The 24,483-nt window shown below is 38.3% G+C and overlaps 2 protein-coding genes and 1 long non-coding RNA gene across 4 annotated transcripts; 1 reads left to right on the top strand and 2 right to left on the bottom strand.

The window, feature by feature from the left end:
* Positions 1-5,183: 5,183 nt before the first annotated feature.
* Positions 5,184-16,122, bottom strand: LOC148720707 (uncharacterized). 2 transcript variants are annotated; one of them, XR_015993330.1, is made up of 6 exons: positions 15,996-16,122; positions 15,142-15,219; positions 12,258-12,307; positions 11,589-12,038; positions 9,590-9,697; positions 5,184-5,360 (listed from the first exon to the last, which is right to left on the bottom strand). It is a non-coding gene; the product is annotated as an uncharacterized LOC148720707 (long non-coding RNA). The 2 variants fall into 2 exon arrangements; XR_015993329.1 differs by lacking the exon at positions 15,996-16,122 and having other exon boundaries at positions 15,142-15,864.
* On the top strand, positions 7,688-10,412 carry LOC111319478 (uncharacterized). The gene is made up of 4 exons (XM_088739101.1): positions 7,688-8,146; positions 8,492-8,569; positions 8,967-9,306; positions 10,192-10,412. The coding sequence occupies exons 1-3, from the start codon at positions 8,025-8,027 to the stop codon at positions 9,298-9,300; spliced, it is 534 nt and encodes a 177-aa protein (XP_088595227.1). The 5' UTR covers positions 7,688-8,024; the 3' UTR covers positions 9,301-9,306; positions 10,192-10,412.
* A 5,182-nt stretch (positions 16,123-21,304) lies between the features above and the next one.
* On the bottom strand, positions 21,305-23,664 carry LOC111342906 (uncharacterized). Its single transcript, XM_022950031.2, has 4 exons — positions 23,500-23,664; positions 23,075-23,152; positions 22,368-22,646; positions 21,305-21,518 (listed from the first exon to the last, which is right to left on the bottom strand). Exons 1-3 carry the CDS (start codon positions 23,619-23,621, stop codon positions 22,388-22,390), a joined length of 459 nt encoding a protein of 152 aa, XP_022805766.2. The 5' UTR covers positions 23,622-23,664; the 3' UTR covers positions 21,305-21,518; positions 22,368-22,387.
* Positions 23,665-24,483: the final 819 nt, after the last annotated feature.

Raw genomic sequence — 24,483 nt, 5'->3', positions numbered from 1 at the left:
ATTATTATCGCAGAGTTGTCGTTCAGATTTACTCCTGAAAACTTTTTTTTGGGGAACACCACATTTAAAAAGGACCCAGAATCCTAAATTGAAATTTATTTTTGGAAGAAAGACGTATTAAGTGGATACTTAAAATATATTGTAACTGATAATTCATTTGATATGTCAGCAATTCAACCAATACAGGACTTATTGATGTCAACAAGCGACAGCTTGGTATGGCTTACACGATCACGTAGATAAGGAACCCACCGCGCCGTTTGCGTATATTTGCAAACAAATGCCCTTTGGTTTGACGAATTCCCTGCTTTTTTTTTTTCAAAATAGAAGGTAAAAATGTCTTATGTTTGTTCATGCTTTCTTGACAATTAATTAAAAGTAATTTTGTTTATCATATGTCGAATGAGATTATATTGTATCAGTTAATCACTGATTCATTTCACCAACAATCTCTGACCGTAATCTGTATTTATTTATCTATTTATCTATTTTTTCATTTTGCTAGGTATTTTTGTCTCTACACGCTTTTTGATCGGTTCTTACCGGTGATATTTAAGGAAAGTCGTATAAATAACATCAACATCACACACATACACATACACAGACACACATACACATAAACACACACACACACACACACACACACACACATTCACACTCACACACACACAGACACTCATAGGTATACATGTTGAGAAAGGAAATTCTGATAATCCAAAGCAGTGTTTGTTTATCCCGTAATGGCATATCATGTGAAAAAGTTGTAAGTGTCAACACTAGCTTTCCCACGACTTGCATGCAACTTTTCTACTCCAACCACATTTGACGTTAATTTAGCAAACAGGAAATCTTAATTTAAACTTCTTAACTACGACGAAATACATCCCAAATATTCAAAAAAAATACATCCCTGATATTCCAAAAAATACATTGATGATCACGGAAAATATTGCGGTCTAGAAGAGACAATAAACGTTGCAGGGAGAACAATAAATCTTGCCTTATGACAGACATTTTTAGCCAAAAAGGTTTCCTAATTAATCAAATGGCAAAATGCTCTCTTTGTGAAGAAAAGTTTTTTTACTGTAATTTTTCATAATATGCCGATCACACACCTGTTAAGATATTTCAGCCAGGAAAAGTTTTGTTTTAAATCACACGGCGGCGAGAGGCCATCGTGAAATGTTTGTAAGATTTTTGTCGCTTCTGTGGTTGATCACGATATGAACCAAAAAATAAACATTTTGAGTTTTGTCTCGCACAAATTAATTCGTTTCAAAAGGTATTATTCTTTCTTTAGTGTGTAATGCGCCCAATGATCTCTACTGCGAATGTCGAACTACGAAGATGCCTCGAAACAACCAATACGTAACTTCGGGTCAGAATCGGATAAAGTTCGAGGAAGTACGGTAAGAAAAGTTGAATTAAAGGGATACTACTCAAAATGTACATCTCCATTGAATTATGTTATTGTTTGAGAGAACAACTAATTTTCCTTAAAAGAAGGGTTAAAGACAACCGTGATCACTGAGTATGTAGAGTTCACCTCGAACTGAAGTATTTAGAATTGTACCAATGACTTTTCACTTCTTTTCCTGATTTGTCTCGAAGATAAAACGTCCGTCTTCTTCTTGCGGAATAACCGCCTCCCGGTTAGCTCAATGGATAGAGCACTGGACTGTTGTGCGGGAGGTCGAAGGTTCGAGCCCCGGCCGGACCAACACTCAGGGTCTTAACATAATTGAGAAGAATTTGCTACCTTTTTATAACATCAAGAAATGGTTAGATATTCTAGTCTTCTCGGATAGGGACGAATAAATGGAGGTCCCGTCTCCTGTAGGGTTGGGGTAGGAGACGTTAATTTCCCACACACGAGATTACTGTGTGATGGATGTCCTCCCCTGGGGTGGGGTGGGATGGGTGGGTTATTGGGCGCACTTAATTTGGAGCCTCGCTCTGTTGTGCGACCACTCTAGTGAAGGTGATTAAAATGAAGCCGCCGCATTTTCCCGCTCTTCAGGAGATCAACTTACTCTAAGTACCTTGACCCTCCTTTATGGCCATGTTTGCTCAAATTTGCCGTCGGGAGTACTTTGGTGATTTTTAAGACTTTAAATTGAAAACTATTTTATTTGAAGTTCTATTTAGTATCCGTGCAACCTGTACATGGGGAAGAAAGGCATTCTAAGCACCACATGGCAATCTGCGGTCTTTCCTTACACTTAGGTAGCACGGAAAGCCGCAAAACTCTTAAATAAAAGCTCATCTTTTAAACCGGCACTCTAAATTCCTCAGGTATCAACAAACGCTTTTCATTCCACTAATTTATTCGTGTTTTTCTCGTTGCCATGTTCCCACCAATAACGTAGCTCCATTTTCTGCCTTTAAAAGCACACACAACCCACCATTCCTCCATTCGCTCCGACGAAGGGCTAACGCTCGAAACGTCAGCTTTTATAACCGTAACGGTGGCCAATTTACCATTTCAACTTTGTTGATATATTCAAATTATTTCGTTACCCCCACCGACGCAGCCCCAAACAGTTTCTTTAGAAACTATTAGCCTTTATAACGTCATCCCTTACTAAAAAATTCAAGAAAAGCTACCGCAATTTACTTTTCATGGTCATAACTTTTGTTTTTTTAGTCAATTGACTTTCTAACTTGTGGTGAGGGTGTCAGACAGACTGACTAACTGACTGGCTGACTGGCCAACTAGCTAGTTGACTAACTGTCTGACTAACAAATTGATTGATTGATAGACTGACAGACTAACTGAGCAATTGATAAACGCACAGAATGACAGACTGACTGGTTGACTGACTCACTGACTCCCTGACTGACTGGGGGAGGTATTTGGATCAAATTATGCCGGGCATGGGCCACTGGCCGCTCAGAACCCCTGCACCATTACAGTCTATTCTGTGGCCAATTATAGACCCCATCTCAGTCTCTTGGGCAAACGCAACAGCTTTTTAGGCGCGAATATTTCCATTTTTAAATCCCTACATACAGGGCTTGAAATTGAGAAAAATTCCAAGTAACTTTTTGGCGACTATCAGAGAAAAAACGTTCGCCAAATGGAAAATGCAGTCGCCAGATAGTACAAGAACAGAAAATCAGATTAGAGCCTTCTTTAATTGGCATTGTTGTTCGGCTTCTGGTAGATTGTAGCTGCGGTTGTGGGATGGTGTGTCACGAAAACTCAGACCGCAGACGCCGAAAACTCAGACCCCTCGAAACTTCAAGAGATAAACTTGACCCATGATCACTCCTGGTAATGCCACGTATATTTTGACCTTTAGGGTCGTGATCCAACAAGCAGCAAAAACAAGGCCACAAGTTGCACGTTTCGCGTAATTGTCCGATCGTTGAGGATTAAAACATTTTAGAGTGACGCAAGACTTCAATTAGCTTAGAACAGTTCGAGGGGTGTGAGTTTTCGTAACACCGATAACTCCGACCCCTCGAAGTGCTCTCCAAACTTCCCAAGTGATCCATAAATCGACAGTGCACAGCTAAAAGCATGAACCAATTGTTTCACAACAGAGCCGGTAGAATTTTGCAACAAATCCGACGCGAAAGACGGACAACAATATCAAGAGTGATTGTTCAGTGAAGCGAATCCTGACGACGCTGATGCCGACTCCTCTTTCCCATTGTTTTTCTCTTTTTCTGCCTCATTTAAGAACTCTAGCCCAAGGGTGGCAAAATTGTCTTCGTTTTGGGACTGGTGGGCTGAGTCTCTGTTTGTATCCATTACTATCGCGAAATATTTTAGAATTTGAACAGAACGACAACAAGGATCTGTGCGACGAAGTACAAAAAAGTAAACAAACGTCCCTATCGGTTCTTCAGAATCACGCCACATTTAATACTTTAGTGTTAGAGCGAGCGCATTTGATCCAGTTAATTGTGAATGAAAAGCTCAAAATCAATGGGAAAAATGGAGGAAATCTAAGCTAAATAAAGTCTTGTGTCACTCTAAAATGTTTTAATACTCAATGATCGGACAATTTTGCGAAACGTGCAACTTGCGGCCTTGTTTTTGCTGCTTGTTGGATCAGGACCCAAAAGGTCAAAATATACGCGACATTACCAGGAGTGATCATGGGTAGAGTTTATCTCTTGGATTTTCGAGGGGTATGAGTTTTCGGGGTCTGAGGTCTGAGTTTTCGGGGTCTGAGTTTTCGTAACACCCGTTGTGGGATAGACCGAAATACTCGATCTTGAATGACTTAAAACATGAAACACAAAGAAAGAAACTTGGAAAGACTTTTGCATGATAATCTCACCTTAAGCAGTAAGCGAAAAAAGTAATAAGAACATTTCAGGGTTACTTTAACAGGAAAAATCTGTCACATCGCATGCAAAAAATCGTACGATACGAAGGCATCAAGCATTTATCAAACATGGCAGAGATATATTTAGTACCAGACCTCCTGTTCTCCATGTAAATCCGCTGGTCAGATTAAGCTGATTTTTTAGAGCGTGTTTTCGCGGAAAAATTAATCACTTTTGAACTGAGGCCGGAATTCCAGGATTTTTTGCTTGTTTTGTTTGTTTTAGTTTTCACAGGAAATTGATAACAAAATCAACAGTTGGTTCATAGAGAAAAACGAATACCAGATTTCAGGCCTTTTTAATATTCCAAATTGATTCATAGTCGCCAAAGTGGCGACTAAACTCGAATTTTTAGTCGCCAAGTTAAAAAAGTTTTAGTCGCATTGGCGACTGTATCGGTCGCAATTTCGAGCCCTGACCTACCAGAATTTTTTTACCCAAAAATCTGGATAATAAGCGACTCTATTCTAGCAACTTGAAAATGCGATCCCGGCGATCATAGTCAATCCAGTCATGAAAATGCGAGCCCATCGAAGCGGCGCATCCCCGTCAATCTCCCCTGTTGTTGTTGTTATAGGAAACTTATAAGTGATTTCATAGCAGTTTTCGTATACACTCCAAAAATTTAGGAAAACGATGTTTACATTCTAAAACACTTTTCGAAAATGCCTGTTATCGATGACCAGTTCAGCAATTTTTGATCGACAAGAAACATGGATGGAGTGATATCACTGAAAACCAAATCAACAAAGAAAAAAATCTACCTCAACAACAGCCCAAGAAGCAAATCAAACTTAAAACAAAAAAGGTAAGAAATACAAGAATGAAAGGGTCAGGTATTTATAAGCTTTGATTCATTTTTATTGATGCGAACGAGTAAGGATTCACAACTTTTTCTTCAACTATTTCTGCATTTATTCCCTCTAAATTTTAACACCAGCCGAGGAGTTTATATTAAGTTAAAAAAGTATGACAAGCTGTCTTGTCATGAGTTATCCATAGTTCTCCATGCATAGCTGCCAGGGAAGAGAAAAATCACACATATAAGTACTAATGAGGGTCATCCTTAACCCTGTACACCGCTAACATTATTCATATGCGGATTCTCCATACTTTACACATTTGCTGAGGTGCTGAATGACAAGGGGAGTTTGTTTCAGGAGCTGTATGTCGCATTTTTTGTCATTTCTTTTCCCACTCACCTTCACCATCACGTAAATGGGCTTCATTAACCGCGAAATCGACCACGAAAACGACGAATCCTACGACGACCGCGGCGAAGTAAGCGACGAAAACGAGGCCGAATGCATCTGCGCCGTTCTGCATATTGTCTACATTCTCCCCTTGTAAGTAAGCTCCAAATCAGCTTTTAAGATAGATGTGTGTGGGTGTGGCAACCAGCTGATCTTGGCAGATTAAACATTTGTTGCTAAAACACTTACCCAAAAAACTCCAAAGACTTTTGAAATGAACGTCAATGTACTTATTGCTTCCCATAAACTGATTCAACCTTTGACTACGTTTGCCAAACAATTAAGATAAGATCTTTCGTCCAAAGCAAAGTCAGTAGATAGACTAAGGACATCCATTTATGGAAGTTAGACAGGACCAATCATAAAAAAATGACTAAATCATACCGAACGACTAATTAATCGAAACTGACTGACTAACTAAACCAATTAAATTCACTTCATAAGAGAAGAACATTAAGAGGGACGTCTCAGTTCGAATTTCCTCGGTCTTTAAGAGCAACAAGTGTATCCCTTAGACCATTTTTTACCGATTTTCGGCGGTAAGCATTCCATGATCAGATATCGAGTGATATGGGGTTTGTATACAGGCATTGCATGCCAAGAAGACAGTACGTATTTCCTAATTCAAAGTATTTATGCCTTATAAAACTGTGAGGTTAATATTGTTGCTGTGCAACCGGTGTTTGTAAAACAAATTTCCTCCATTTTAATAAGCTGCTTACCTCACAAAATACATAAAAACAGGTATACGTATCGTCTGTAAATGGATGAATAGCAATGAAATGTACTTAACATATACTTGAAATTATGAAAACGTTAATTTCAGAATGAGTGTTTTCTTAAAATCATTTTTTCTCCAAAACAATAAGATAAAGTTACTTGCTTGCAACTCACGAGTAATTTTACTATAGGAAACACAAATTGCTATTTGACTTCTGAGGCGAACATCTCTTCTAGTGAGTGGGTGTATGTTTGTCTTACCGATAGGAAACAAAATCTTTCTTAAAGTCAACCGTGGTCTTTTAAGCCTCTGATATGGCCATGATGGTGTTAATCACATGTTTTTCAATGAAATAAAATTGTAGTAAAGTAAGCAAAATGAAAAAAAAAAAAAAAAACCTTCAACCCGAAGGAATTCTTATGGAAATCATTTTGAATTCAAACGAGCAAATATTTCATCTGATCACACGCATCATTACGCAAAGACGAACACTTAGGGAAAACATCAAGGCTTTTTTTACAGATTTTCTTCGGTTTACAACATTTAAAGTGGAGGTGCGGTAGCCTCATGGTTGGTGCGCTCGACTCCGGATCGAGTGGTCCAGGTTCGAGCCCCGGCCGGGACATTGTGTTGTGTTCTTAGGCAGGACACTTTACTCTCACAGTGCCTCTCTTCACCCAGGTGTATAAATGGGTACCGGCAATTTAATGCTGGGGGTAACCCTGCGATGGACTGGCATCCCATCCAGGGGGAAGTAGAAATACTCCTAGTCGCTTCATGCTACAGAAACCGGAGTTAAGCACCGGCCTAATGGGCCACTAGGCTCGTAAACAGACTTTACCCTTTTTACCTTTATAATATTTAAAGCCCCTGATATGTGCCAAACATGTGGTAAATAGGGCATTCTTGAGTTTATTTTTAGCTTTATTTGTAGCTTTAGCTACAATGGCGCCACATTATGGAACAGTTTACCACGCGATATAAGGAACGCAGAGTCTCTAGGGTTATTTAAACGTAAGATCAATGACATTCTTTAAGTCTAACGCACGGCATTCACGAAAAACAGCTTTAGTGTTATAGTATGTAGTTTTAATTTTAAATATCTTAGCGTATGTGATATGTATTTTTATAGGCTGATGAATTGATCATGTCTAAATAAAGATTACAATGCAATACAATTTCAGTCAAGGGTATACATTGCATGATTAGATATTGGAAGTAATATATATTTCCTATTCCAACCCATACTTAGAAAACAAATTTTCTCTAAGCTTTCATGGCTGGCCTGCTAATCTTCGCCGTTTACAGAAAAAAAGTGTCGCTGGTGAATAGATGAATGAAAGAAAATCCATGAGTTTTACAATCATTTAACTCAGTTATCAAAGCCACAAAGTTGAACAACCAAAACGTAAATTATAGAATAAGTGCTTCTTCTTTCTTCGTATCCGGTTTTCAAAAAAACCATATGACTGTAAATATTATCAAACTGTATGGTTTATCTGCTAAAATCATTAGATGGCGGACCCAATATTTAAGTCTATTTTTTGCAGATTTCTGAGGTTCTATACTTCATGACCAGATATCGTGTGAAATAAGGATCGCACCCAAGATTTTGATTTTAATATCACCCAGAATGGGATAGATAAAAGTAGTGAGCTTTGGTGCTTCTTGCAGTTGAGAAGTGAAGTTCCAACGGAGAGGTCAAAATGAAGACATCTCTTATTTTGGCTTTGTTTGGCTTTGTGCTCGCTGTTGGCTTTTCAGTCGCAGTACCTGAAAATGAGTTGGCCGACATAGCAGATGAATTTGAAGCAGAAAAACTTCCGGGGTAAGCTGGATCAAGAAAAATAAGTATAAATGTTAGACAGAGCAACAAAGTAGACTTCATAAAGATGCCACATTTCTGAGTTTCTCCTGTTTCTCCGAGAAGAAGAATACAAAACTGAATTGTTATGGAAACTTGCAATTTCTTGGAAGACAATCTATTTAGCTAACGTAGGGGGAGCTGAGATTTACAAGTTATTTTGTCTAAAAAAAATTCTGGAATCAAAATTTGTTATTAAGTATATTATTATCTTTCTGCCGGTGGATTATGCTTTAAACATTTTGGCAACTTAAGAGTTTAGCAGCGCAGATAGTTTTATGATTTTTTATTTTTTTGTTTATATTTCAGCGGATACGACATGAAAGCGAACGGTGGAGAGTTCGACGAGGAAGACCTAGAGGACGAGGATATGGCAATCCCTGCAATGTACGTCGAGGAAGAGAAAATTATTCTGATTACTAAAGCAAGACTGACAGTCTTGGAAGCTTGCACAGTCCAGCAAATGTTCCGAGTCGGAAGTCTCGGCGGAAATTTTAAATTAGTGAGTTTTAACACTCAGTGTCTCGAGATAACTGAGGAGAACTTGCTGCCTTTGTTGTGACACCTGCAACTGGTTAGACGTAATAGCCTTCTCGGATAAGGATGATAAAACGTCTCCTAAGTCTTCTCTGTAATGGTCAGCAAGGGCTTACACATTTCTCGCCATGGTGGGGAACGTAGCTCTTTGTTATTGATTATGCAGGTCCCCATTTAAACCAGCTTTGATAAACATTTATGAAATTCGCTCACGGTTATCTATTGCAATCTCTTCTCTTTCGTTTAGTAAAAGCGATATGGCAATCAAAGACGAGCAGTTTGACGAAAAAGCATTCGACAAAGACGATGATGGAGACGAAGTTAATGACGAAGATGACGTAAGCGCAGTAGAAAAGTCAGCTGAGCCCAATTGCTTTAGACGTATTAGACGCGGAATTTTGTCGTCCATTTCGTCGTCCATTTCGTCGTCCATCTCGTCGTCCATTTCGCCGTCCATTTCGTCGTCCATTTCGTCGTCCATTTTTTCGTCCATGTTGTCGTCCATTTCGTCGTCCATTTCGTCGTCCATTTCGTCGTCCATTTCGTCGTGCATTTCGTCGCGGTTAACGAAGACCATTTAAGCGAAGGTGAGTGGAAATAAGAAACCGGACGTGCAGCTGGTTTTGTCTCCTTTAGTGATGTTAGTAAGGGCAAAGTGACAATATACGCACGTACTCACGTTCTTACTCCATGATTCAATGATCTAGAAAGTGCATCACAAATGCGAGTTGATCTCCAAAAAAATTCTGTTATTTCTATTATTAGGCTAGTTTGCGTTACTGAAATTACTTAATACTCACTTTTTTCTTGTTTGAATTAAAAGAAGTGTTCTTCTGAAAATAAGTAAAATATAATTGGAAATAAATGTACCTGGTAATCCTTCGTTTTTATAATTGTTCGTTCCATCATCGTTCCTTTCTGAAGTAAAAATATAAAGGCCTTCAAAGAGAACGGAACCTTTGCATCTTTGTTGTACAGCTATTCGAAGACAAAATATGTGATAAAACAGTGTATTACTTAAGCGGATAAGTAACTAACTGGAAAACGCAGGAAAATTTCATAGGAAAACATTATGGTGGTCTTCTTTGCAGTCACGCTTTGAGAGACTGACTTAAAGAACTTCTTTCTGGGAGACTAACGGAATTGTAACTCCAAACCACAAAAGAAAAAAGTATCTTAAAGGCTTTGAGCATTCGTTGTATAGACATCGGTTAAGCTGCACTAAAATGAGCTAAGGCCACACGTGAATCTCGCTACAATATCCGTCCCCTGAATCAGTCATAAAGGATACGAGCGCAAAGAGAATTATCACCAACTAAAGAAGCTCTTGATTGTTAAACAAATTCTCCTTGTCAGCACCTCAAGAAATATGTAGAGGGCAGCATGGAGAATATAAATACTAATGTTCGGGTATTACGGGTTAAGAGTGACCATCTTCAGAACTTATGTTTGATTTTTGTCTTCCTTGACAGGTTCTGATGAAATATCAACCTTGAAAATGCATGATTGGAGAACTTGGGACAGCGATAAAACAGCTCTTTACGCTGAGGAATATTGCGATACTTCTAGGGTGCAAAAGTCCAGCTGCTGTTAAATTATAATGTGAAGGGAGTAATGCAAAAATAGCTAACGAAAATTGTTTGATTTGTTACAAGTTTGCGTCGATCTGATAAAAACAAACCAAGTTCACAAATACCTGGTTCTCTTGTTACTGTTTTTCTTGTGACTTTGTTCCCTTCAAGTTCTTTGTGTTCTTTTGGACGGTAGTTGAGATAATTTCGTTTTTAGTCTGTTTCGCTTTATGATTTAGTTTTTCTAATTCTCTCTATTCAAGAGTTTTTCTCCATTCTGGAATTCCACTAGAATGAAATAAGATTGCTCGGGATAATTAGGGACTTTAAGCAAACCACGACGGCGAAGGCAACGAGAACATGGAAAAACAATAGATGTAATTGGTAAAACAATAGCCCAGTACGTGCGTTTTAAAGCTTTGAACATTTCTTAGCCGTCCTATTCAAAACAAAAACGTGAAATCACTAAAATCTACGTCGCCTGCGAACCGAAACCGCGGCGGCAAATTAATAGGGAGCTTTAGCAACGACGACGGCGACGGCAACGAGAACGGCAGAAAACAATAGGCTTAATGAGCAAAAACAATCGCCTTGCTCGTGTGTTTAACATTTTGGTACATTTCTGTGCCGTTTTCGGCAAAACAACAACGTGAAATAACCAAACTTTATGATTTCTCGAGAACGTGAGCGCATGACGGTTAATTTTTCTTTCTTTCTGCTTACTTTAACGCTGTTCGTAGTGATATAGTCCCTGAATCGAATAGTTCGCCTGCATTTTCCAAGTGAAACACATCGGAATAACCTCGAAAGAGTTACAAAAACGAAAAGTTAGATTTCGACACGACGTTTTTGGTTGCCGTCGCCGTCGTCTTTGCTAAAGCTCCCTATTTTAATTTACATTTGGAACTCAGCGCTACTTTTATGTGTTATGTTGAGTTTGAGGTCTGGCACCCTATGAGACGGTAAACACATGCACTATTTTCGAAATTCTAACTTAAGCCCTTTCTATCAAGACACGCATACATCATTTAGATTTGCACGACAACTGCTGTTATTTGTTTCTTGTTGAAATTAAGAGACAACATTATGTAACTGTCTACATTGCAAGGGTGTCTCATGTGACACCTATTTCAGCCTAAAAAACCCACAATGATTCCCGATTTCCATTGCAGTGAACCGTTTATATAATAAGAAATCCAAAAATCCAGCATTCTGCTCCAAGAGCAACCCTGAAAAAGTGCCTATCTTTTAAGATCAAAACTTGCTCAAGAAATCAAAATTTTGCATTCAAAACACACCTCATGGCCAGATCTTGCTGTTTGACTGGAAAATGCCTTCTCACTTTATCCGCTAGACCTTGTTCCTCCGTTTGACGAAAGCTAGTGTCCCAAACACAACCTTTGGCTCGTTTATGACCGAAAACAATTCTGGGAAATTCCACCACAACTCGAGAAGGGAAAACCTCACATTTCCATTTTATTAGAATCGTGTTCGGGTCCCCCAGTCCTGCCAGCAAAATATCACATCCATCGAGACTTTTACCTCTTAAAACTGGCCCTGAAAGCCTTGGTAGGTCCTAGTAGCCATCTACAGATGGGCCAGAGAGACGACTTCACTTGTGAACTCGCCAAACTTGCACGAAAACAATTTAGCGCTCCAGTCTGCATGAAACCACCTCTCACCTCTGTTTTCTTTCAGAGGCTTGCCTCTACCCACATTCCGGCTTAATGATGCTGTCCTGAGGGCTTCTGTAGAGAGAAAATGTCTCGAAAAACACTAATAAACACGAGAAAACGAAACGATTTCAGCGCATCCAAACACGAGCGGTTGATCTGGGCCCATGGTGTCACAAAACCGCAAATATTGTAATGGATACTTCATATAACGACATACAAAGTGAGCCTAAGTTTTATTTGGTCAAATTATAAGGTTTTGTCTGCCGGGACAGGGTTAAAGTAGAAACTCACTTTTTAATCGATGTCTTCCGTGGCGTTGCCGTCATGACTGCTTACAGTCCCTATTAACAAATAGAGAAGGCTTGGTTGTGCTCTGTTTTGTTGTACTAAGCAATGAGTAAGCGGCTTAAGTACGGAGAAAGTGTAGGGAGAAACACAAGTTGTAGTGTTTCTCCCTACTTCTAGCTCTAGCCGCTTCCTTAGCCGAGGGAGAGTGATTTATAAGCTTTCTGAGCGTTGCTGAGAGTGTTACCCAACTTTCCAAACGGCTTTATCACGCTATAGAGCCCGCAAAAAAAGACAAAAAAACAAAAAAAACAAATACTGCTTTTATGACATAAAAAACACAGAAACATGAAGATTGCTCGAGATGCCTTAATACTAGGCAGCAGGCGCTCGACATACTGAATCCATGACTCCTCTGTTTCTTCAAATTCACTTATTTTCCCATAGGTTGCCATTCCGACGCAAAATTACAGATTTATCCTCGTCACTTAAATGTCAACACCCCACTGTAAAAAACCCAATAACAAGTCACGATGGAGGAGTGCAGTCACGCAAAGTCGCGCACCTACAAAAGCTTAAAATACCAAAGGTTTTTGTTTTTTGTTTTGTTAATTGTTTGTTTGTTTGTTTGTTTTTTTAATAAACCGGTTTTGAATCAACTGGACCAAAGTTTTACTTGTAATAGTTAAAACAGAAAGAATGAGAAAGATTGTCGGCATTGGTATTCTGGACACGAGAACAGCAAAAAAAAAGTCAAATATTTCCTCATAACTTGGTTCATCAGTTGGTAATAACTCTCATAGTTTTGGCATAGAAATGGTGAGGAAACACTTGGTTTGGCCCCCAAAAAGCTATGAATCGTGGTAAATATATCTAAATTCTAAATTATCAGAAGCTTCTACATTTTTCAAATAATATCCGGATATAAGTAAAAAGTCTATGTCCAACTAAATTTCTAGCTGCCCCTTTGACGTATGAACAGTCCATGGTTCGACATAATCACGAAACTTTCGTCTATATATTGCGTTTAACAAGAACAAGAAAACCAATGCTGACTACAACAATACTCTAAAGTGGAAATTAGAACTCACACGAAAAATCAATTTCAATATCTGTTCATTTTTCGGTTGATCAGTCGCTAGTTGTATCCAAAGTCTTAGAATTAATTTTGTTGCCTCTTTGAAGCGTGCTAGTTTATGGTCCGACATCATCATGAAACTTTCACACGTGTAGTGTGGTGGGGAGGGGGACTAACTAACCGAGTTATCACAGTTTGATCGTCGCTTCTGACATCTTGTCATAGAGACGAAAGTCTCAGTTCACGTTGTGATGTAATAGCTATTGCCATTTCAAAATCAAAAAACAATAAAAATTAAGAGGAGGACGTAACGTTTAGAGTTTGCTTCTCCTGTATTCTTGCTTGCATTTCACCTGAATGACCCTGAATCGCTTTCTTTGCAGGAGATTTTCGACAGCTACAGCTTACCAGACACGGAACGGATTTCCAAATTCACCAGAAGTAATGCTGTTTTTTTTCCAGCACGAGTACAAATTTACGTTTCCTTTCCTCCGAAATTTTCTTTTAAGCATTGGTGGATGTTAAATGGAAATTTCTTAACGCTGCTACTTAAGCGTTTTTGACTAATAATACCCAGTAATTAACAACAAACTATCGCCTTATTTATTTCTGCTCCCGCTTCCCGCCCCATGTTCTTCCGGGCTCCCACCCCCCTGCCACTTGCTTGAAATTCCTACATAGCTCCTAACGCGAACTTCTCCTTCAGTGAGGGGGTATACGTGTTTAACACCGATATAAAAACATAATTTTTATATTATAAAAAAATAAATTTTATATCGGTCTATAAAATATGTGCATGCATGGTACGTGTTCATCAAATCGTTTTTGATACTAAGAATATATGGTTTCGCAGTTCATGGGTCATAGGTTCGAAGCTTAAAGGTCTATTCCCAGTTGGCTTGTTAGCTCAATTGGTAAGAGCGCTGCACTAGTATCGCAGAGGTCAGTGGTTCGAATCCCGTACAGGCCTGGTTTTTTTCAGGTCTGATTTTCGCTATTGCTTAAATAGCGCTATCTACTGCGAGGATCGTGCATCATACGTATTAATTTGCATTTGTAAACAAAACCTTTTTCATTGGTTTTTATCGATAAACTGCTGGTTACCATTACCTTTAAACACGGCCAAACCAAATTTAGTCGCTTTCTGTGTTTTCAGGGACTGCTTCGTCGTTATTTGAGTGATTTCTTCGCTTGTCACGGATGCAAACCGGCACGCCATTTTTTCCCAAGTTGCTCGGAGGTAAATAGTAAAGGATATTTGGAGTTTGACTAGCCAATCAGAGCGCGCCTTCAACGCTATCCACTGTTTTAGTATATACTAATTAACAATTATTCCTCGAGCGCGCGTTGGATATGAGATAATGGATAGCCAACGCGGCGCGTAGCGCAGAGTTGGCTATAATCATCACATATCCTAGAAGCGCGAGTGGAATAATTGTTTTATTAAAAAAAAAAAAAAACGCCCCCAAGATATTATACAATTCTTCTCGACTTAATTTTATGGAAAGAAACCGGATGTTACATGAACAGATAGTAGATTATGGGTATATTGGCTCATATCCCAAATTAAGTAAGCCAATAAAAAGTCTAAAATTGCATTATCCAATAATCCACACTTAATAATAATATGTGTTAAACATGTCCAAGACTAGACCACAACACCAGGAGCTACGTTCCCTAATATTTACGATGACTGCGTGAGTTTCTTCAACGTCCCCAGATACCCAGGGACAGGTTTCCATGATACAGGAAACGGGAACCACCTTTAGCGTGAGTATCCGAGAAGAATAGCTAACCATTTCCTCAACGTACCTTCTGGGGATTATCTCATCATCGTCCTCTAGGTCTTCCTCGTCGAACTCTCCATCGCTCACTGTCGGGTAATCTTCACTGAAAATATTAGTAAAAATAAAAGAAAATCTTTGCTACAGCGACGTATTTTAAACATTCAAAAATTCAATGTTTTAAAAAGAACAATATTCAAATTTTCTTTTACACCAATTAGTCCGACAAATTCCCGATTGAGTTACGCTGTGCTCATCATTTGCAGTACAGCCAGTTCAGAATTTTGAATTACTTTGAAGCATGATTCACTGTCAGAAATATAATTCATTTATAAACTTATATTTAATCCCATAATTTTTTAGACAAGAACCATTGCCACACAAACCGATGACATATTGGAAGAAAAATACATTTTCAAAAATCTAACAAGAAAGCTATTAATAAGCTGGATTGTCCAAATTGGCAGAAGATGGAGTTATACTGTTCTCATTATTTCCCTTGCAACATCTCAGGATTGCCAGTTGGTTTGAACCAAAGTTTACTTACACGAGAATAACTCATTTATAAACTTAACTTTTGATTCAATGATTTTTAACCAGGAGCCTTTAATAAGTAAGTTGTTCAAATATGCTGAGGATCAAGTTACATTGCTTTTGAAGGACAGATTGGTGGAAAGTGGGAAAATGGAAATGGATCTAGTTTTTGGTTCCCGTTACTAGCTCAATGAATTGTCATCGAAGGAATGTCCTGATCCCGCCGCAATCTAATTTTCTTTCTTCTTCCTAGCGAAACAGGAGGAGCTCCGCAGATGTGGCACCCTTCTGAAGTCCATTTTGTTCATCTTCTTATCATTAATAACTGTTTTTCTTTATCCAACTTACCCTCGAAGATTTTCTGCTTCAAATTCGTGTGCCATTTCAGCCTACTCATTTAAGTAACTGCGACTGGAAAGCTAAAAGCGAGTACAAAGCCAAACAATGTGGCAGCTTTGTGAAGTCCATTTTGTTGATCACTGGTTTTATGGTTTTATATCACCCTGTATCTAATCATGGAATGCAGACCCTTGAAAATCTGTAAAAATTCGATTCAGGCGTGCTCGTTTGTCGTATATTGATACTATCAGATAAACCTTGTAGTTTGAGAATACTCACTAACCTAAGTTCGTAATCATTTTTAAAGGTTTCCTTTGGAGTTTTACTTTATTTCATTTTACTGATAGAAACATGTGAGAGTAAATACTTGTCTATAATGAAATGTGATGGTAAGGAAAAGCTACAATAGTGTGAATTCCACTATAAATTCGACCATGTCCTACCTAGCTGGATAAGTAGTTATTGGATTTGTGCAAGGGGATTAAGATAGTTCAAAATTGCTTCAGTGTACCAATTATATATGATATTCAGATATTCACAGTGGTTCATTCTATTTTTCGTCGCAATCCTCATTTCACCCAATATTTCATCAAGGAAAGTTGACCTTCGAGAATCTGTAAAAAATGGACTGAAGAATCTGTTTAGTTAAACTTAGTCCTTGACGTTTTTCCTTTGTTTTTGTTTTTTTTTTGTTGCGTTACGTTTCGGTACATATACACGAGGTAGAGTTTGGTCACGTGTTTTTTGGACTGTAGCTTCTCACACGTGTTCTTATCGACGAGCTTTTGCGGGCTTTAAACTCTTCTTTTAATCGTTTGGTTCGCCCAAAATGTAAGTAGGAATTCGATTGATGCTTGTTTTAGGAATTCATTTTGTTTATTCGTCTTGTTGTTTGTTTTCTTTCTCAGTTTTCACCGTCTTGTAACCGTTTTCATGACGCGTTCATACTATCAATTGTGATGGTCGAAAGTTAAAGGAATATTACGGATAACGCGCCAAAGTTTTGTGTTATCCCCAACATAGTGAAAAATTGTTTGTCCTACCAAGAGTAATTTGTTGAAGATAGTCCCTTTACCCGAATTTATTGAGGAATGATCGCTTCAAAGTAATCAAAGTAAGTAATCAAAAGTTTAATGTCTTTACGTGGGGCATGGTTACCCATATAACCCGAGCCAGAGGCTCATGTATGGAACGCAAGACAACAGCCCACCCCTCGGGAGGACATCCATCAAATAGTAATCTCGTGCAAATGGCATAAGCACCGAAAGAGCTCAAGTCTTGCCAAATGTGCTACCAGTAACTGTCACCACAGAGAATGGTGCTTCCCTTTCTACCTATGCGTTTTTGGACAACGGCTGTGCCGACACTCTCATTGATAGTGAACTTGCTGATCAGCTTAATCTGGAAGGACCTTTAGAACAAATTGGTATCAAGACGATAAGGAACAAAGAGGAACTGATAGAAAGTAAATGTGTGTCATTCACCCTAAGTCCTGTGGAAGGGTGTGGCCGCGATATCGATGTCAATTAAGCCTGTGTCCTGATTCTAATAATTTGTCAAAATGGAAATGTGAGGTGTTCCCTTCTGGAGTTGTGGTGGAATTTCACAGAATTCTTTGTGGTCATAAACGAGGCAAAGGTTCTGTTTGCGACACTAACTTTTGTCAAACGGAGGAACAAGGGCTAGCGGATAAAGTGAGAAGGCACTTTGCAGCCAAACAGCAAGATCTGGCCCTGAGGTGTATTATTAATGCAAACTTCTTGTTTTAGTATTCTGGATTCTGCCAACAACTCAATTGATTTAAAACTCAAAGAAGCCTTTTATATAAATAAGATCAAACCTGAACTTAACAAACAACTACAGCATTATAACACTTTTCTAGCGTTCTAGTTTACACCTTTGATGTTTAATGTCACGTTGTAATTAGTACACTATATAATTGTTCACATTCAGTTACTCATTGACTGAAGATGGCATATGCATGCCGAAACATGTCTTACAAAAAAGTTGTCTACTTCCTACAACATGATTGTAAATATTATCAAACTGTATGGTTTATCTGCTAAAATCGTTATACAACGGACTTAATATCTTTAGGCCTTAAAAGTGTATACTTTAGTTTACTTTTACAGATTTCCGAGGGTGTATATTTTATGATCACATATCGTGTGAAATGAGGATCGCACCCAAAATATAAATTGTAATATCACCCAGAATGGGATACATAAAAGCAGTGAGCTTTAGGGCTTGTTGCAGTTGAGAACCGAAGTTCCAACGGAGAGGTCAAACTGAAGAAATCTCTTGTTTTGGCTTTGTTTGGCTTTATACTAGCTGTTAGCTTTTCAGTCGCGGTAACTGAAAATGAATTGGCCGATAGAGGAGATGAATTTGAAGCAGAAAAACTTCGGGGGTAAGTTGGATAAAGAAAAATAACTATTGATGATAAATAAAGCAACAAAGTGGAATTCATAAAGGTGCCACATTTTCTGAGTTTCTGCTGTTTCTCCGGGAAGAAGAATAGGAAAATGGATTATTGTGAGAACTGGCAGTTCCACGGTAGACAATCTCTTCAGCTAGCGTAGGGGGGAGCTGAGAATTATAAAACATTTTCTCTAAAGAAATTCTGGAATCAAAAGTTAACTCAAGTCTTAAGATAGATTTTTATTTTTCTGAAAGTGAATTGTGCTTTGAACTTTGTGGCAACTTTATAGTGTAGCTGTAGAAATGGTTTTATTTCTTTTTCGTTTAAGTTTCAGTGGATACGACATGAAAGCGAACGATGGAGAGTTCGACGAGGAAGACCTAGAGGACGAGGATATGGCAATCCCTACAAGGTACGTCGAGGAAGAGAAAATTATTCTGATTACTAAAGCAAGACTGACAGTCTTGGAAACTTGCGCAGACAAAAGTTCTGAATGGGAAGTCTCAGCCAAAACTTTGAATTAGTGAATTTAACTTACCAACCAACACTCAGTTTCTCGAGATAACTGAGGAAAATTTGTTGCATTTGTTGTGACATCTGCAAATGGTTAGACGTTCTAGTCTTCTCGGATAGGGATGATAAAACGTCTCCCGAGTCTTCTTTGTAATGGTTAGCAGGGATTTGTAACGTAGCTCCCAGTGTTGTGGTTATTGATTACGCAGGTCCCCATTTAAACTAGCTTTGATAAACATCCATGCAATTCGTTCACGGTTATCTTTTGCAATCTTTTTTCTACACCCTGTGAAAGCGATATGGCAACCGAAGACGAGCAGTTTGACGAAAGAGCATTCGACAATGACGACGATGGAGACGAAATTAGTGACGAAGATGACGTAAGAGCGATAGAAAAGTCAGCTGGCCCCATTCACCTTAGACGCTTTAGACGCAGAATAGGGCGTAGAGTCAGACGCATTAATTATTCTTCGTATTCGTCGTGTTCGTCGTCCAATTCGTGGTCTAATTCGTCGTGTTCGTCGCGGTTAACGAAGACCATTTAAGTGAAGGCGAGTTCAAATAAGAGATAGGGCGTGCAGCTGGTTTTGTCTCTTTTAGTGTTACTAGCAAGGGCAAAGCGACAACATATGCACGCACCCAAGTTCTTACGCCATGATCCCATGATATAGAAAATGCATCACATTTACAAGTCGATGCAAAAAGCATTAAAGTGTTAGCAGTAATAGTTAAAATAGAAAGAATGAGGAAGATCGTTGTCATTAATTTTGTGGACACGAGAACGGCAACAAAAAAAAGTCAAATATCCTCACAACTGGGTTAATCAGTTCGTGATAAACTTTCGTCTATTGCGTTTAACAACAGGAAAACCAATTAATACTCACTACAGCAATACTCTATGGTGGAAATTAGAACTTACATAAAAAAATCAACTCCAATTTCTCCTCATTCTTAGGTTGATCAGTTGCTAATAATACCCAAAGTCTTGGAATTGACCCAGGAATTGGAATTAATTTCGTTGTCTCTTTGATGTGTGATGTTTCATAGTTCGACATTGTCATGAAACTATGGAAAATTTCCGACCACTGGAAATTGGTTCAAAAATAAATCTTGCCTTAAGCTTGGCATGTGAATAAGGAAACCACTTTTGTTCCGATGATAGGCAATGGTTTCCTTATTCACATGCCAAGCTTAAGGCAAGATTTATTTTTGAACCAATTTCCAGTGGTCGGAAATTACAGAGACACGCTCTTAAATGCAATAGACGTAAGTTTCATGATAATGTCGAACCATTAACTATTCAAACGTCAAAGAGGCAGCAACAATTTTTATCGGACATAGACTTTTCACTAATATCCGGATATTGTTTGAGAAATATAGAAGTTTCTGATAAATTACAATTTAGATATATTTACCACGATTCATAGCTATTGGGGGACCAAACCAGGTGTTTTCTTCACCAATTCTTGGTTTCTATCCCAAAATTAATAAACCAGGAGAGTAATTACCGACTGATCAACCCAGTCATGAGGAAATATTAGACTTTTTTTTTCGCTGTTTTTGTGTCCACAATATCAATGACGACAACCTTTCTCATTCTTTCTATTTTAACTAATATAACTAAAACTTTGGTCCAGTTGATTCAGAAACCTGTGCTATCAGCTTTTGTAGGTGCGTGACTTTCCGTGACTGCATTCCTCCATCGTGACTGGTATATATATATATATATATATATATATCTAAGGGATTTTTACAGTGGGGTTTTGCTGAGTGACGAGTATAAACCGGTAATTTCGCATCGGAATGGCACCCTGTGTGAAAATAAGTGAATTTGGCGAAACAAGGGAGTCGTGGATTCAGTATATCGAGCGCCTACAGCCCAGTTTTACGGCATCCCGAGCAATCTTCATGTTCCTGTGTTACTTTTGTCCTAAAAGCAATATCATTTATTTTTTTCGGACTCTACAGCGTGATAAAGCCATTTAAAATGCTGGGATAACACCCTCAGAAACTCTCAGAAAGCTTATAAATTGAAACACTCGCCTTGGGCTTAGGAAGCGGCTAGAGCACTCAAGCACTAGGGAGAAACACTTCCCCACATCTCGTGTTCCTCCCTACACTTCTTTTGTACTTAAGCCGGCGTTTCCTCCGCGCTTTACAACAGAACAGAGCACAGCCAAGGCTTCTCTGTTTGTTAATTATCTCGAGCAACCTTATTTCATTCTAGTGAAATTCCAGCATGGGAAAAAACTCTCGAATAGAGAGAACCAAAAAAACTAAATCAAAAAGAGAAACTGACTAAAAAGAAGTTACCTCGACTGAAACAAACAAACAAAAAAAAATTGAAGTGAACAAATCAAAGAAAAACAACAACAGAGCCAGGTATTTGTGAACTTGGTTTATTTTTATCAAATCCACGCGAGCTTAAAGCAAATCACAATTTTTTCGTCGGCTATTATTTCCCTTCAATTATATTTTGACAGCAGCTGGACTTTTGCATTCTAGAAGTATCACAATATTCTTTAGCGTAAAGAGCTGTTTTACCGCTGTCCCAAGTTCTCCATTCATGCATTTTGACGGTTAGCATTCATCAAGGCCTGTGGAGGAAGAGAATAATCAAACAACAGTTGCAATAATGGTCACTCGTTAACCCTTAACACCCAACATCAATATTTATACTCTCCATGCTGTCCATCATGACGCATTTCCTAAGGTGCTGACAAGGACAATTTGTTTAACAATGAAGAGCTTCTTTAGTCGGTGATAACTCTCTTTATTCTCGTGACCTTTATAACTGACTCAGGGGTGATATTGTAAGGAGAGTTTAGATTCTAGTCACTCTTCGAGGTGGTCAAAAGATTCACGTGTGGCGTCAAAGCCCATTTTAGTGCAGCTTGACCGGTGTCTGTGCGACGAATGCTCAAAGCCTTTAAGATATTATTTTTCTTTCGTGGTTAAGAGTTACAATTCCGTTAATCTCCTACATAGCTGTCATTTAATTTAGTCACGCAAAGCGCGACTGCAAGGAAGAACACCATGATGTTGTCCTGTGAAATTTTTCTGCCTTTGCCAGTTTGTTACTTATCCGCTTAAGTAATATGCAGTTTTATTATATATTTTATCTTCCAATAGCTGTACAACAAAGATGCAAAGGGTCTCTTCATTTTGAAGACCTTTACAATTTTACTTCAGGAAGGAATGATGAAGAAACGATCTAAACAAGAAAAAAGTAAGTATTAAGTAATTTCAGGAACGCAACTTAGCCGATTAATTAAAATAACAGACGCTTTTCGCAGATCAACTTGTAAATGTGATGCATTTTCTAGATCATGGGATCTTGGCGTAAGAATTTGGGTATGTGCGTATATTCTCAGTTGCTTTGCCCTTGCTAACATCACTAAAAGAGACAAAACCAGCTGCACGTCCTATTTCTTATTTCCACTCACCTTCACTTAAATGGTCTTTGTTAACCGCGAAAAGGACGAAATCGACGACGAACACGACGAATTATGCGACGAACACGACGAAATGGCCGAGGACGACGACGACGAATAAGACGTCTGACTCTACGTCCCAATCTGCGTGTAACGCGTCTAAAGCGAATGGGGTCAGCTGACTTTTCTACTGCGCTTACGTCATCTTCGTCACTAACGTCGTCTCCATCATCGTCATTGTCGAATGCTCTTTCGTCAAACTGCTCGTCTTCGGTTACCATATCATTTTCACTGGGTGAAAGAAAAAAGATTGCAAAAGATAACCGTCAACGAATTGCATGGATATTTATCAAAGCTGGTTTAAATGGGGGCCTGCATAATCAATAACAAAGTCAGACCACAATACAACACCGGGAGTTATGTTCCCCATCATGGCAAGAAATGTGTAGGTTCTTGCTAACCATTACAGAGAAGACTCAGGAGAAGTTTTATCATCCTTATCCGAGAAGACTACAACATCTAACCATTTGCAGATGTCACAACAAATGCAACAAATTCTCCTCAGTTATCTGGAGAAACTGAGTGTTGATTGACTAGTTAAAATTCACTAATTTTAAATTTTCGCTGAGACTTCCCACTCGGAACATTTGACTGTGCAAGTTTCCAACACTGTCAGTCTTGCTAAAGTAATCAGAATAATTTTCTCTTCCACGACGTACATTGCAGGGATTACCATATCCTCGTCCTCTAGGTCTTCCTCGTCGAACTCTCCCTCGTTCGCTTTCATGTCGTATCCGCTAAAGCATAAATGAAAAAAAGAAAGATCATAAAACCATTTATACTGCTTCACTCTAAAGTTGCCAAAAAGTTTAAAGCATAATTCACTTTCAGAAGAATAACAATTTATTTAAAAACTTAAATTTTGATTCCAGAATATTTTTAGACAAACTGTTTTATAAATCTCAGCTTCCCCTATGCTAGCTAAATAAATTGTCTTCCAAGGAATTGCCAGGTCTCACCACAATCTAGTTTGCTATTCTTCTTCGCGGAGAAACAGGAGAAACTCGGAAAATGTGGCATCTTAATGAAATCTACTTTGTTGTTCTATGTATCATTTATAGCTAATTTTCGTGATCCTACTTACCCCCGAAGTTTTTCTGCTTCAAATTCATCTGCTATCTCGGCAAACTCATTTTCAGGTACCGCGACTGACAAGCCAACAGCGAGTACAAAGGCAAACAAAGCCAAAGTAAGAGATGTCTTCATTTTGACCTCTCCGTTGGAACTTTACCTCTAAAATGCAAGAAGCCCCAAAGCTCACTGCTTTTATGTGCCCCATTCTGGGTGATATTAAAATCTTTATTTTGAGTCCGATCCTCATTTCACTCGATATCTGATCATGAAGTGTAGACCCTCAGAAATTTGTAAAAAATAGACTAAAGTATACACTTGTAATGCTTAAAGATATTGGGTCCGTTGTGTAATGATTTTAAGAGACAGACCATATAGTTTGATATTATATGCAATCTTAAATTTTTTTTTTGAAAACAATTTTTTAAGAATGAAGAAGCACTTACTCTGCAATTTACAATATTGGTCAACTTTGCAGCTTTGTCGAGTTAAATAGTTGTAAAACTCATGAATTTCTATTATTCATCTATTCAGCAGCGATACTTTTTTCTATATATAGCAAAGATAAGCATGGGTTGTACAACAACAAATTTGAATGGAATGTAAATTACTATGAAATAGGAAATGCGTATTTCTTCCTTGTATTGAGATCCCCATATCTCCCGATATCTGATCATGCGAAGTAGACCCTTGACAATCTGTAAAATATAAACTCAAGAATGCCCTATTTACCTTAACACATATTGGCACAGATCAGAGGCTTTAACGAATGGAAACCGAAGAAAATCTGTTAAAAAAAAAAAAATTAGAATATACTTGTTACTTTGATGTTCTCCCTAAATGTTCGTCTTTCCTGTAACGAAGCGTGTTATGAGATGAGTTATATGGCTTAAAATATTTACTCATTTGAATTCAAAATGATTTCCATATGAATTCTTTAAGGTTTAAGTTTTTTTCATTTTGCTTATTTTACTACAATTTTATTTCATTAACAAAC

The sequence above is a fragment of the Stylophora pistillata genome, chromosome 11 (assembly GCF_964205215.1).
Source record: "Stylophora pistillata chromosome 11, jaStyPist1.2, whole genome shotgun sequence".
In the NCBI taxonomy this organism is placed as follows: domain Eukaryota; kingdom Metazoa; phylum Cnidaria; class Anthozoa; order Scleractinia; family Pocilloporidae; genus Stylophora; species Stylophora pistillata.
The sequence above is the reverse complement of the archived record's forward strand: the minus strand, read 5'-3'. Positions and strand labels throughout refer to the sequence as shown.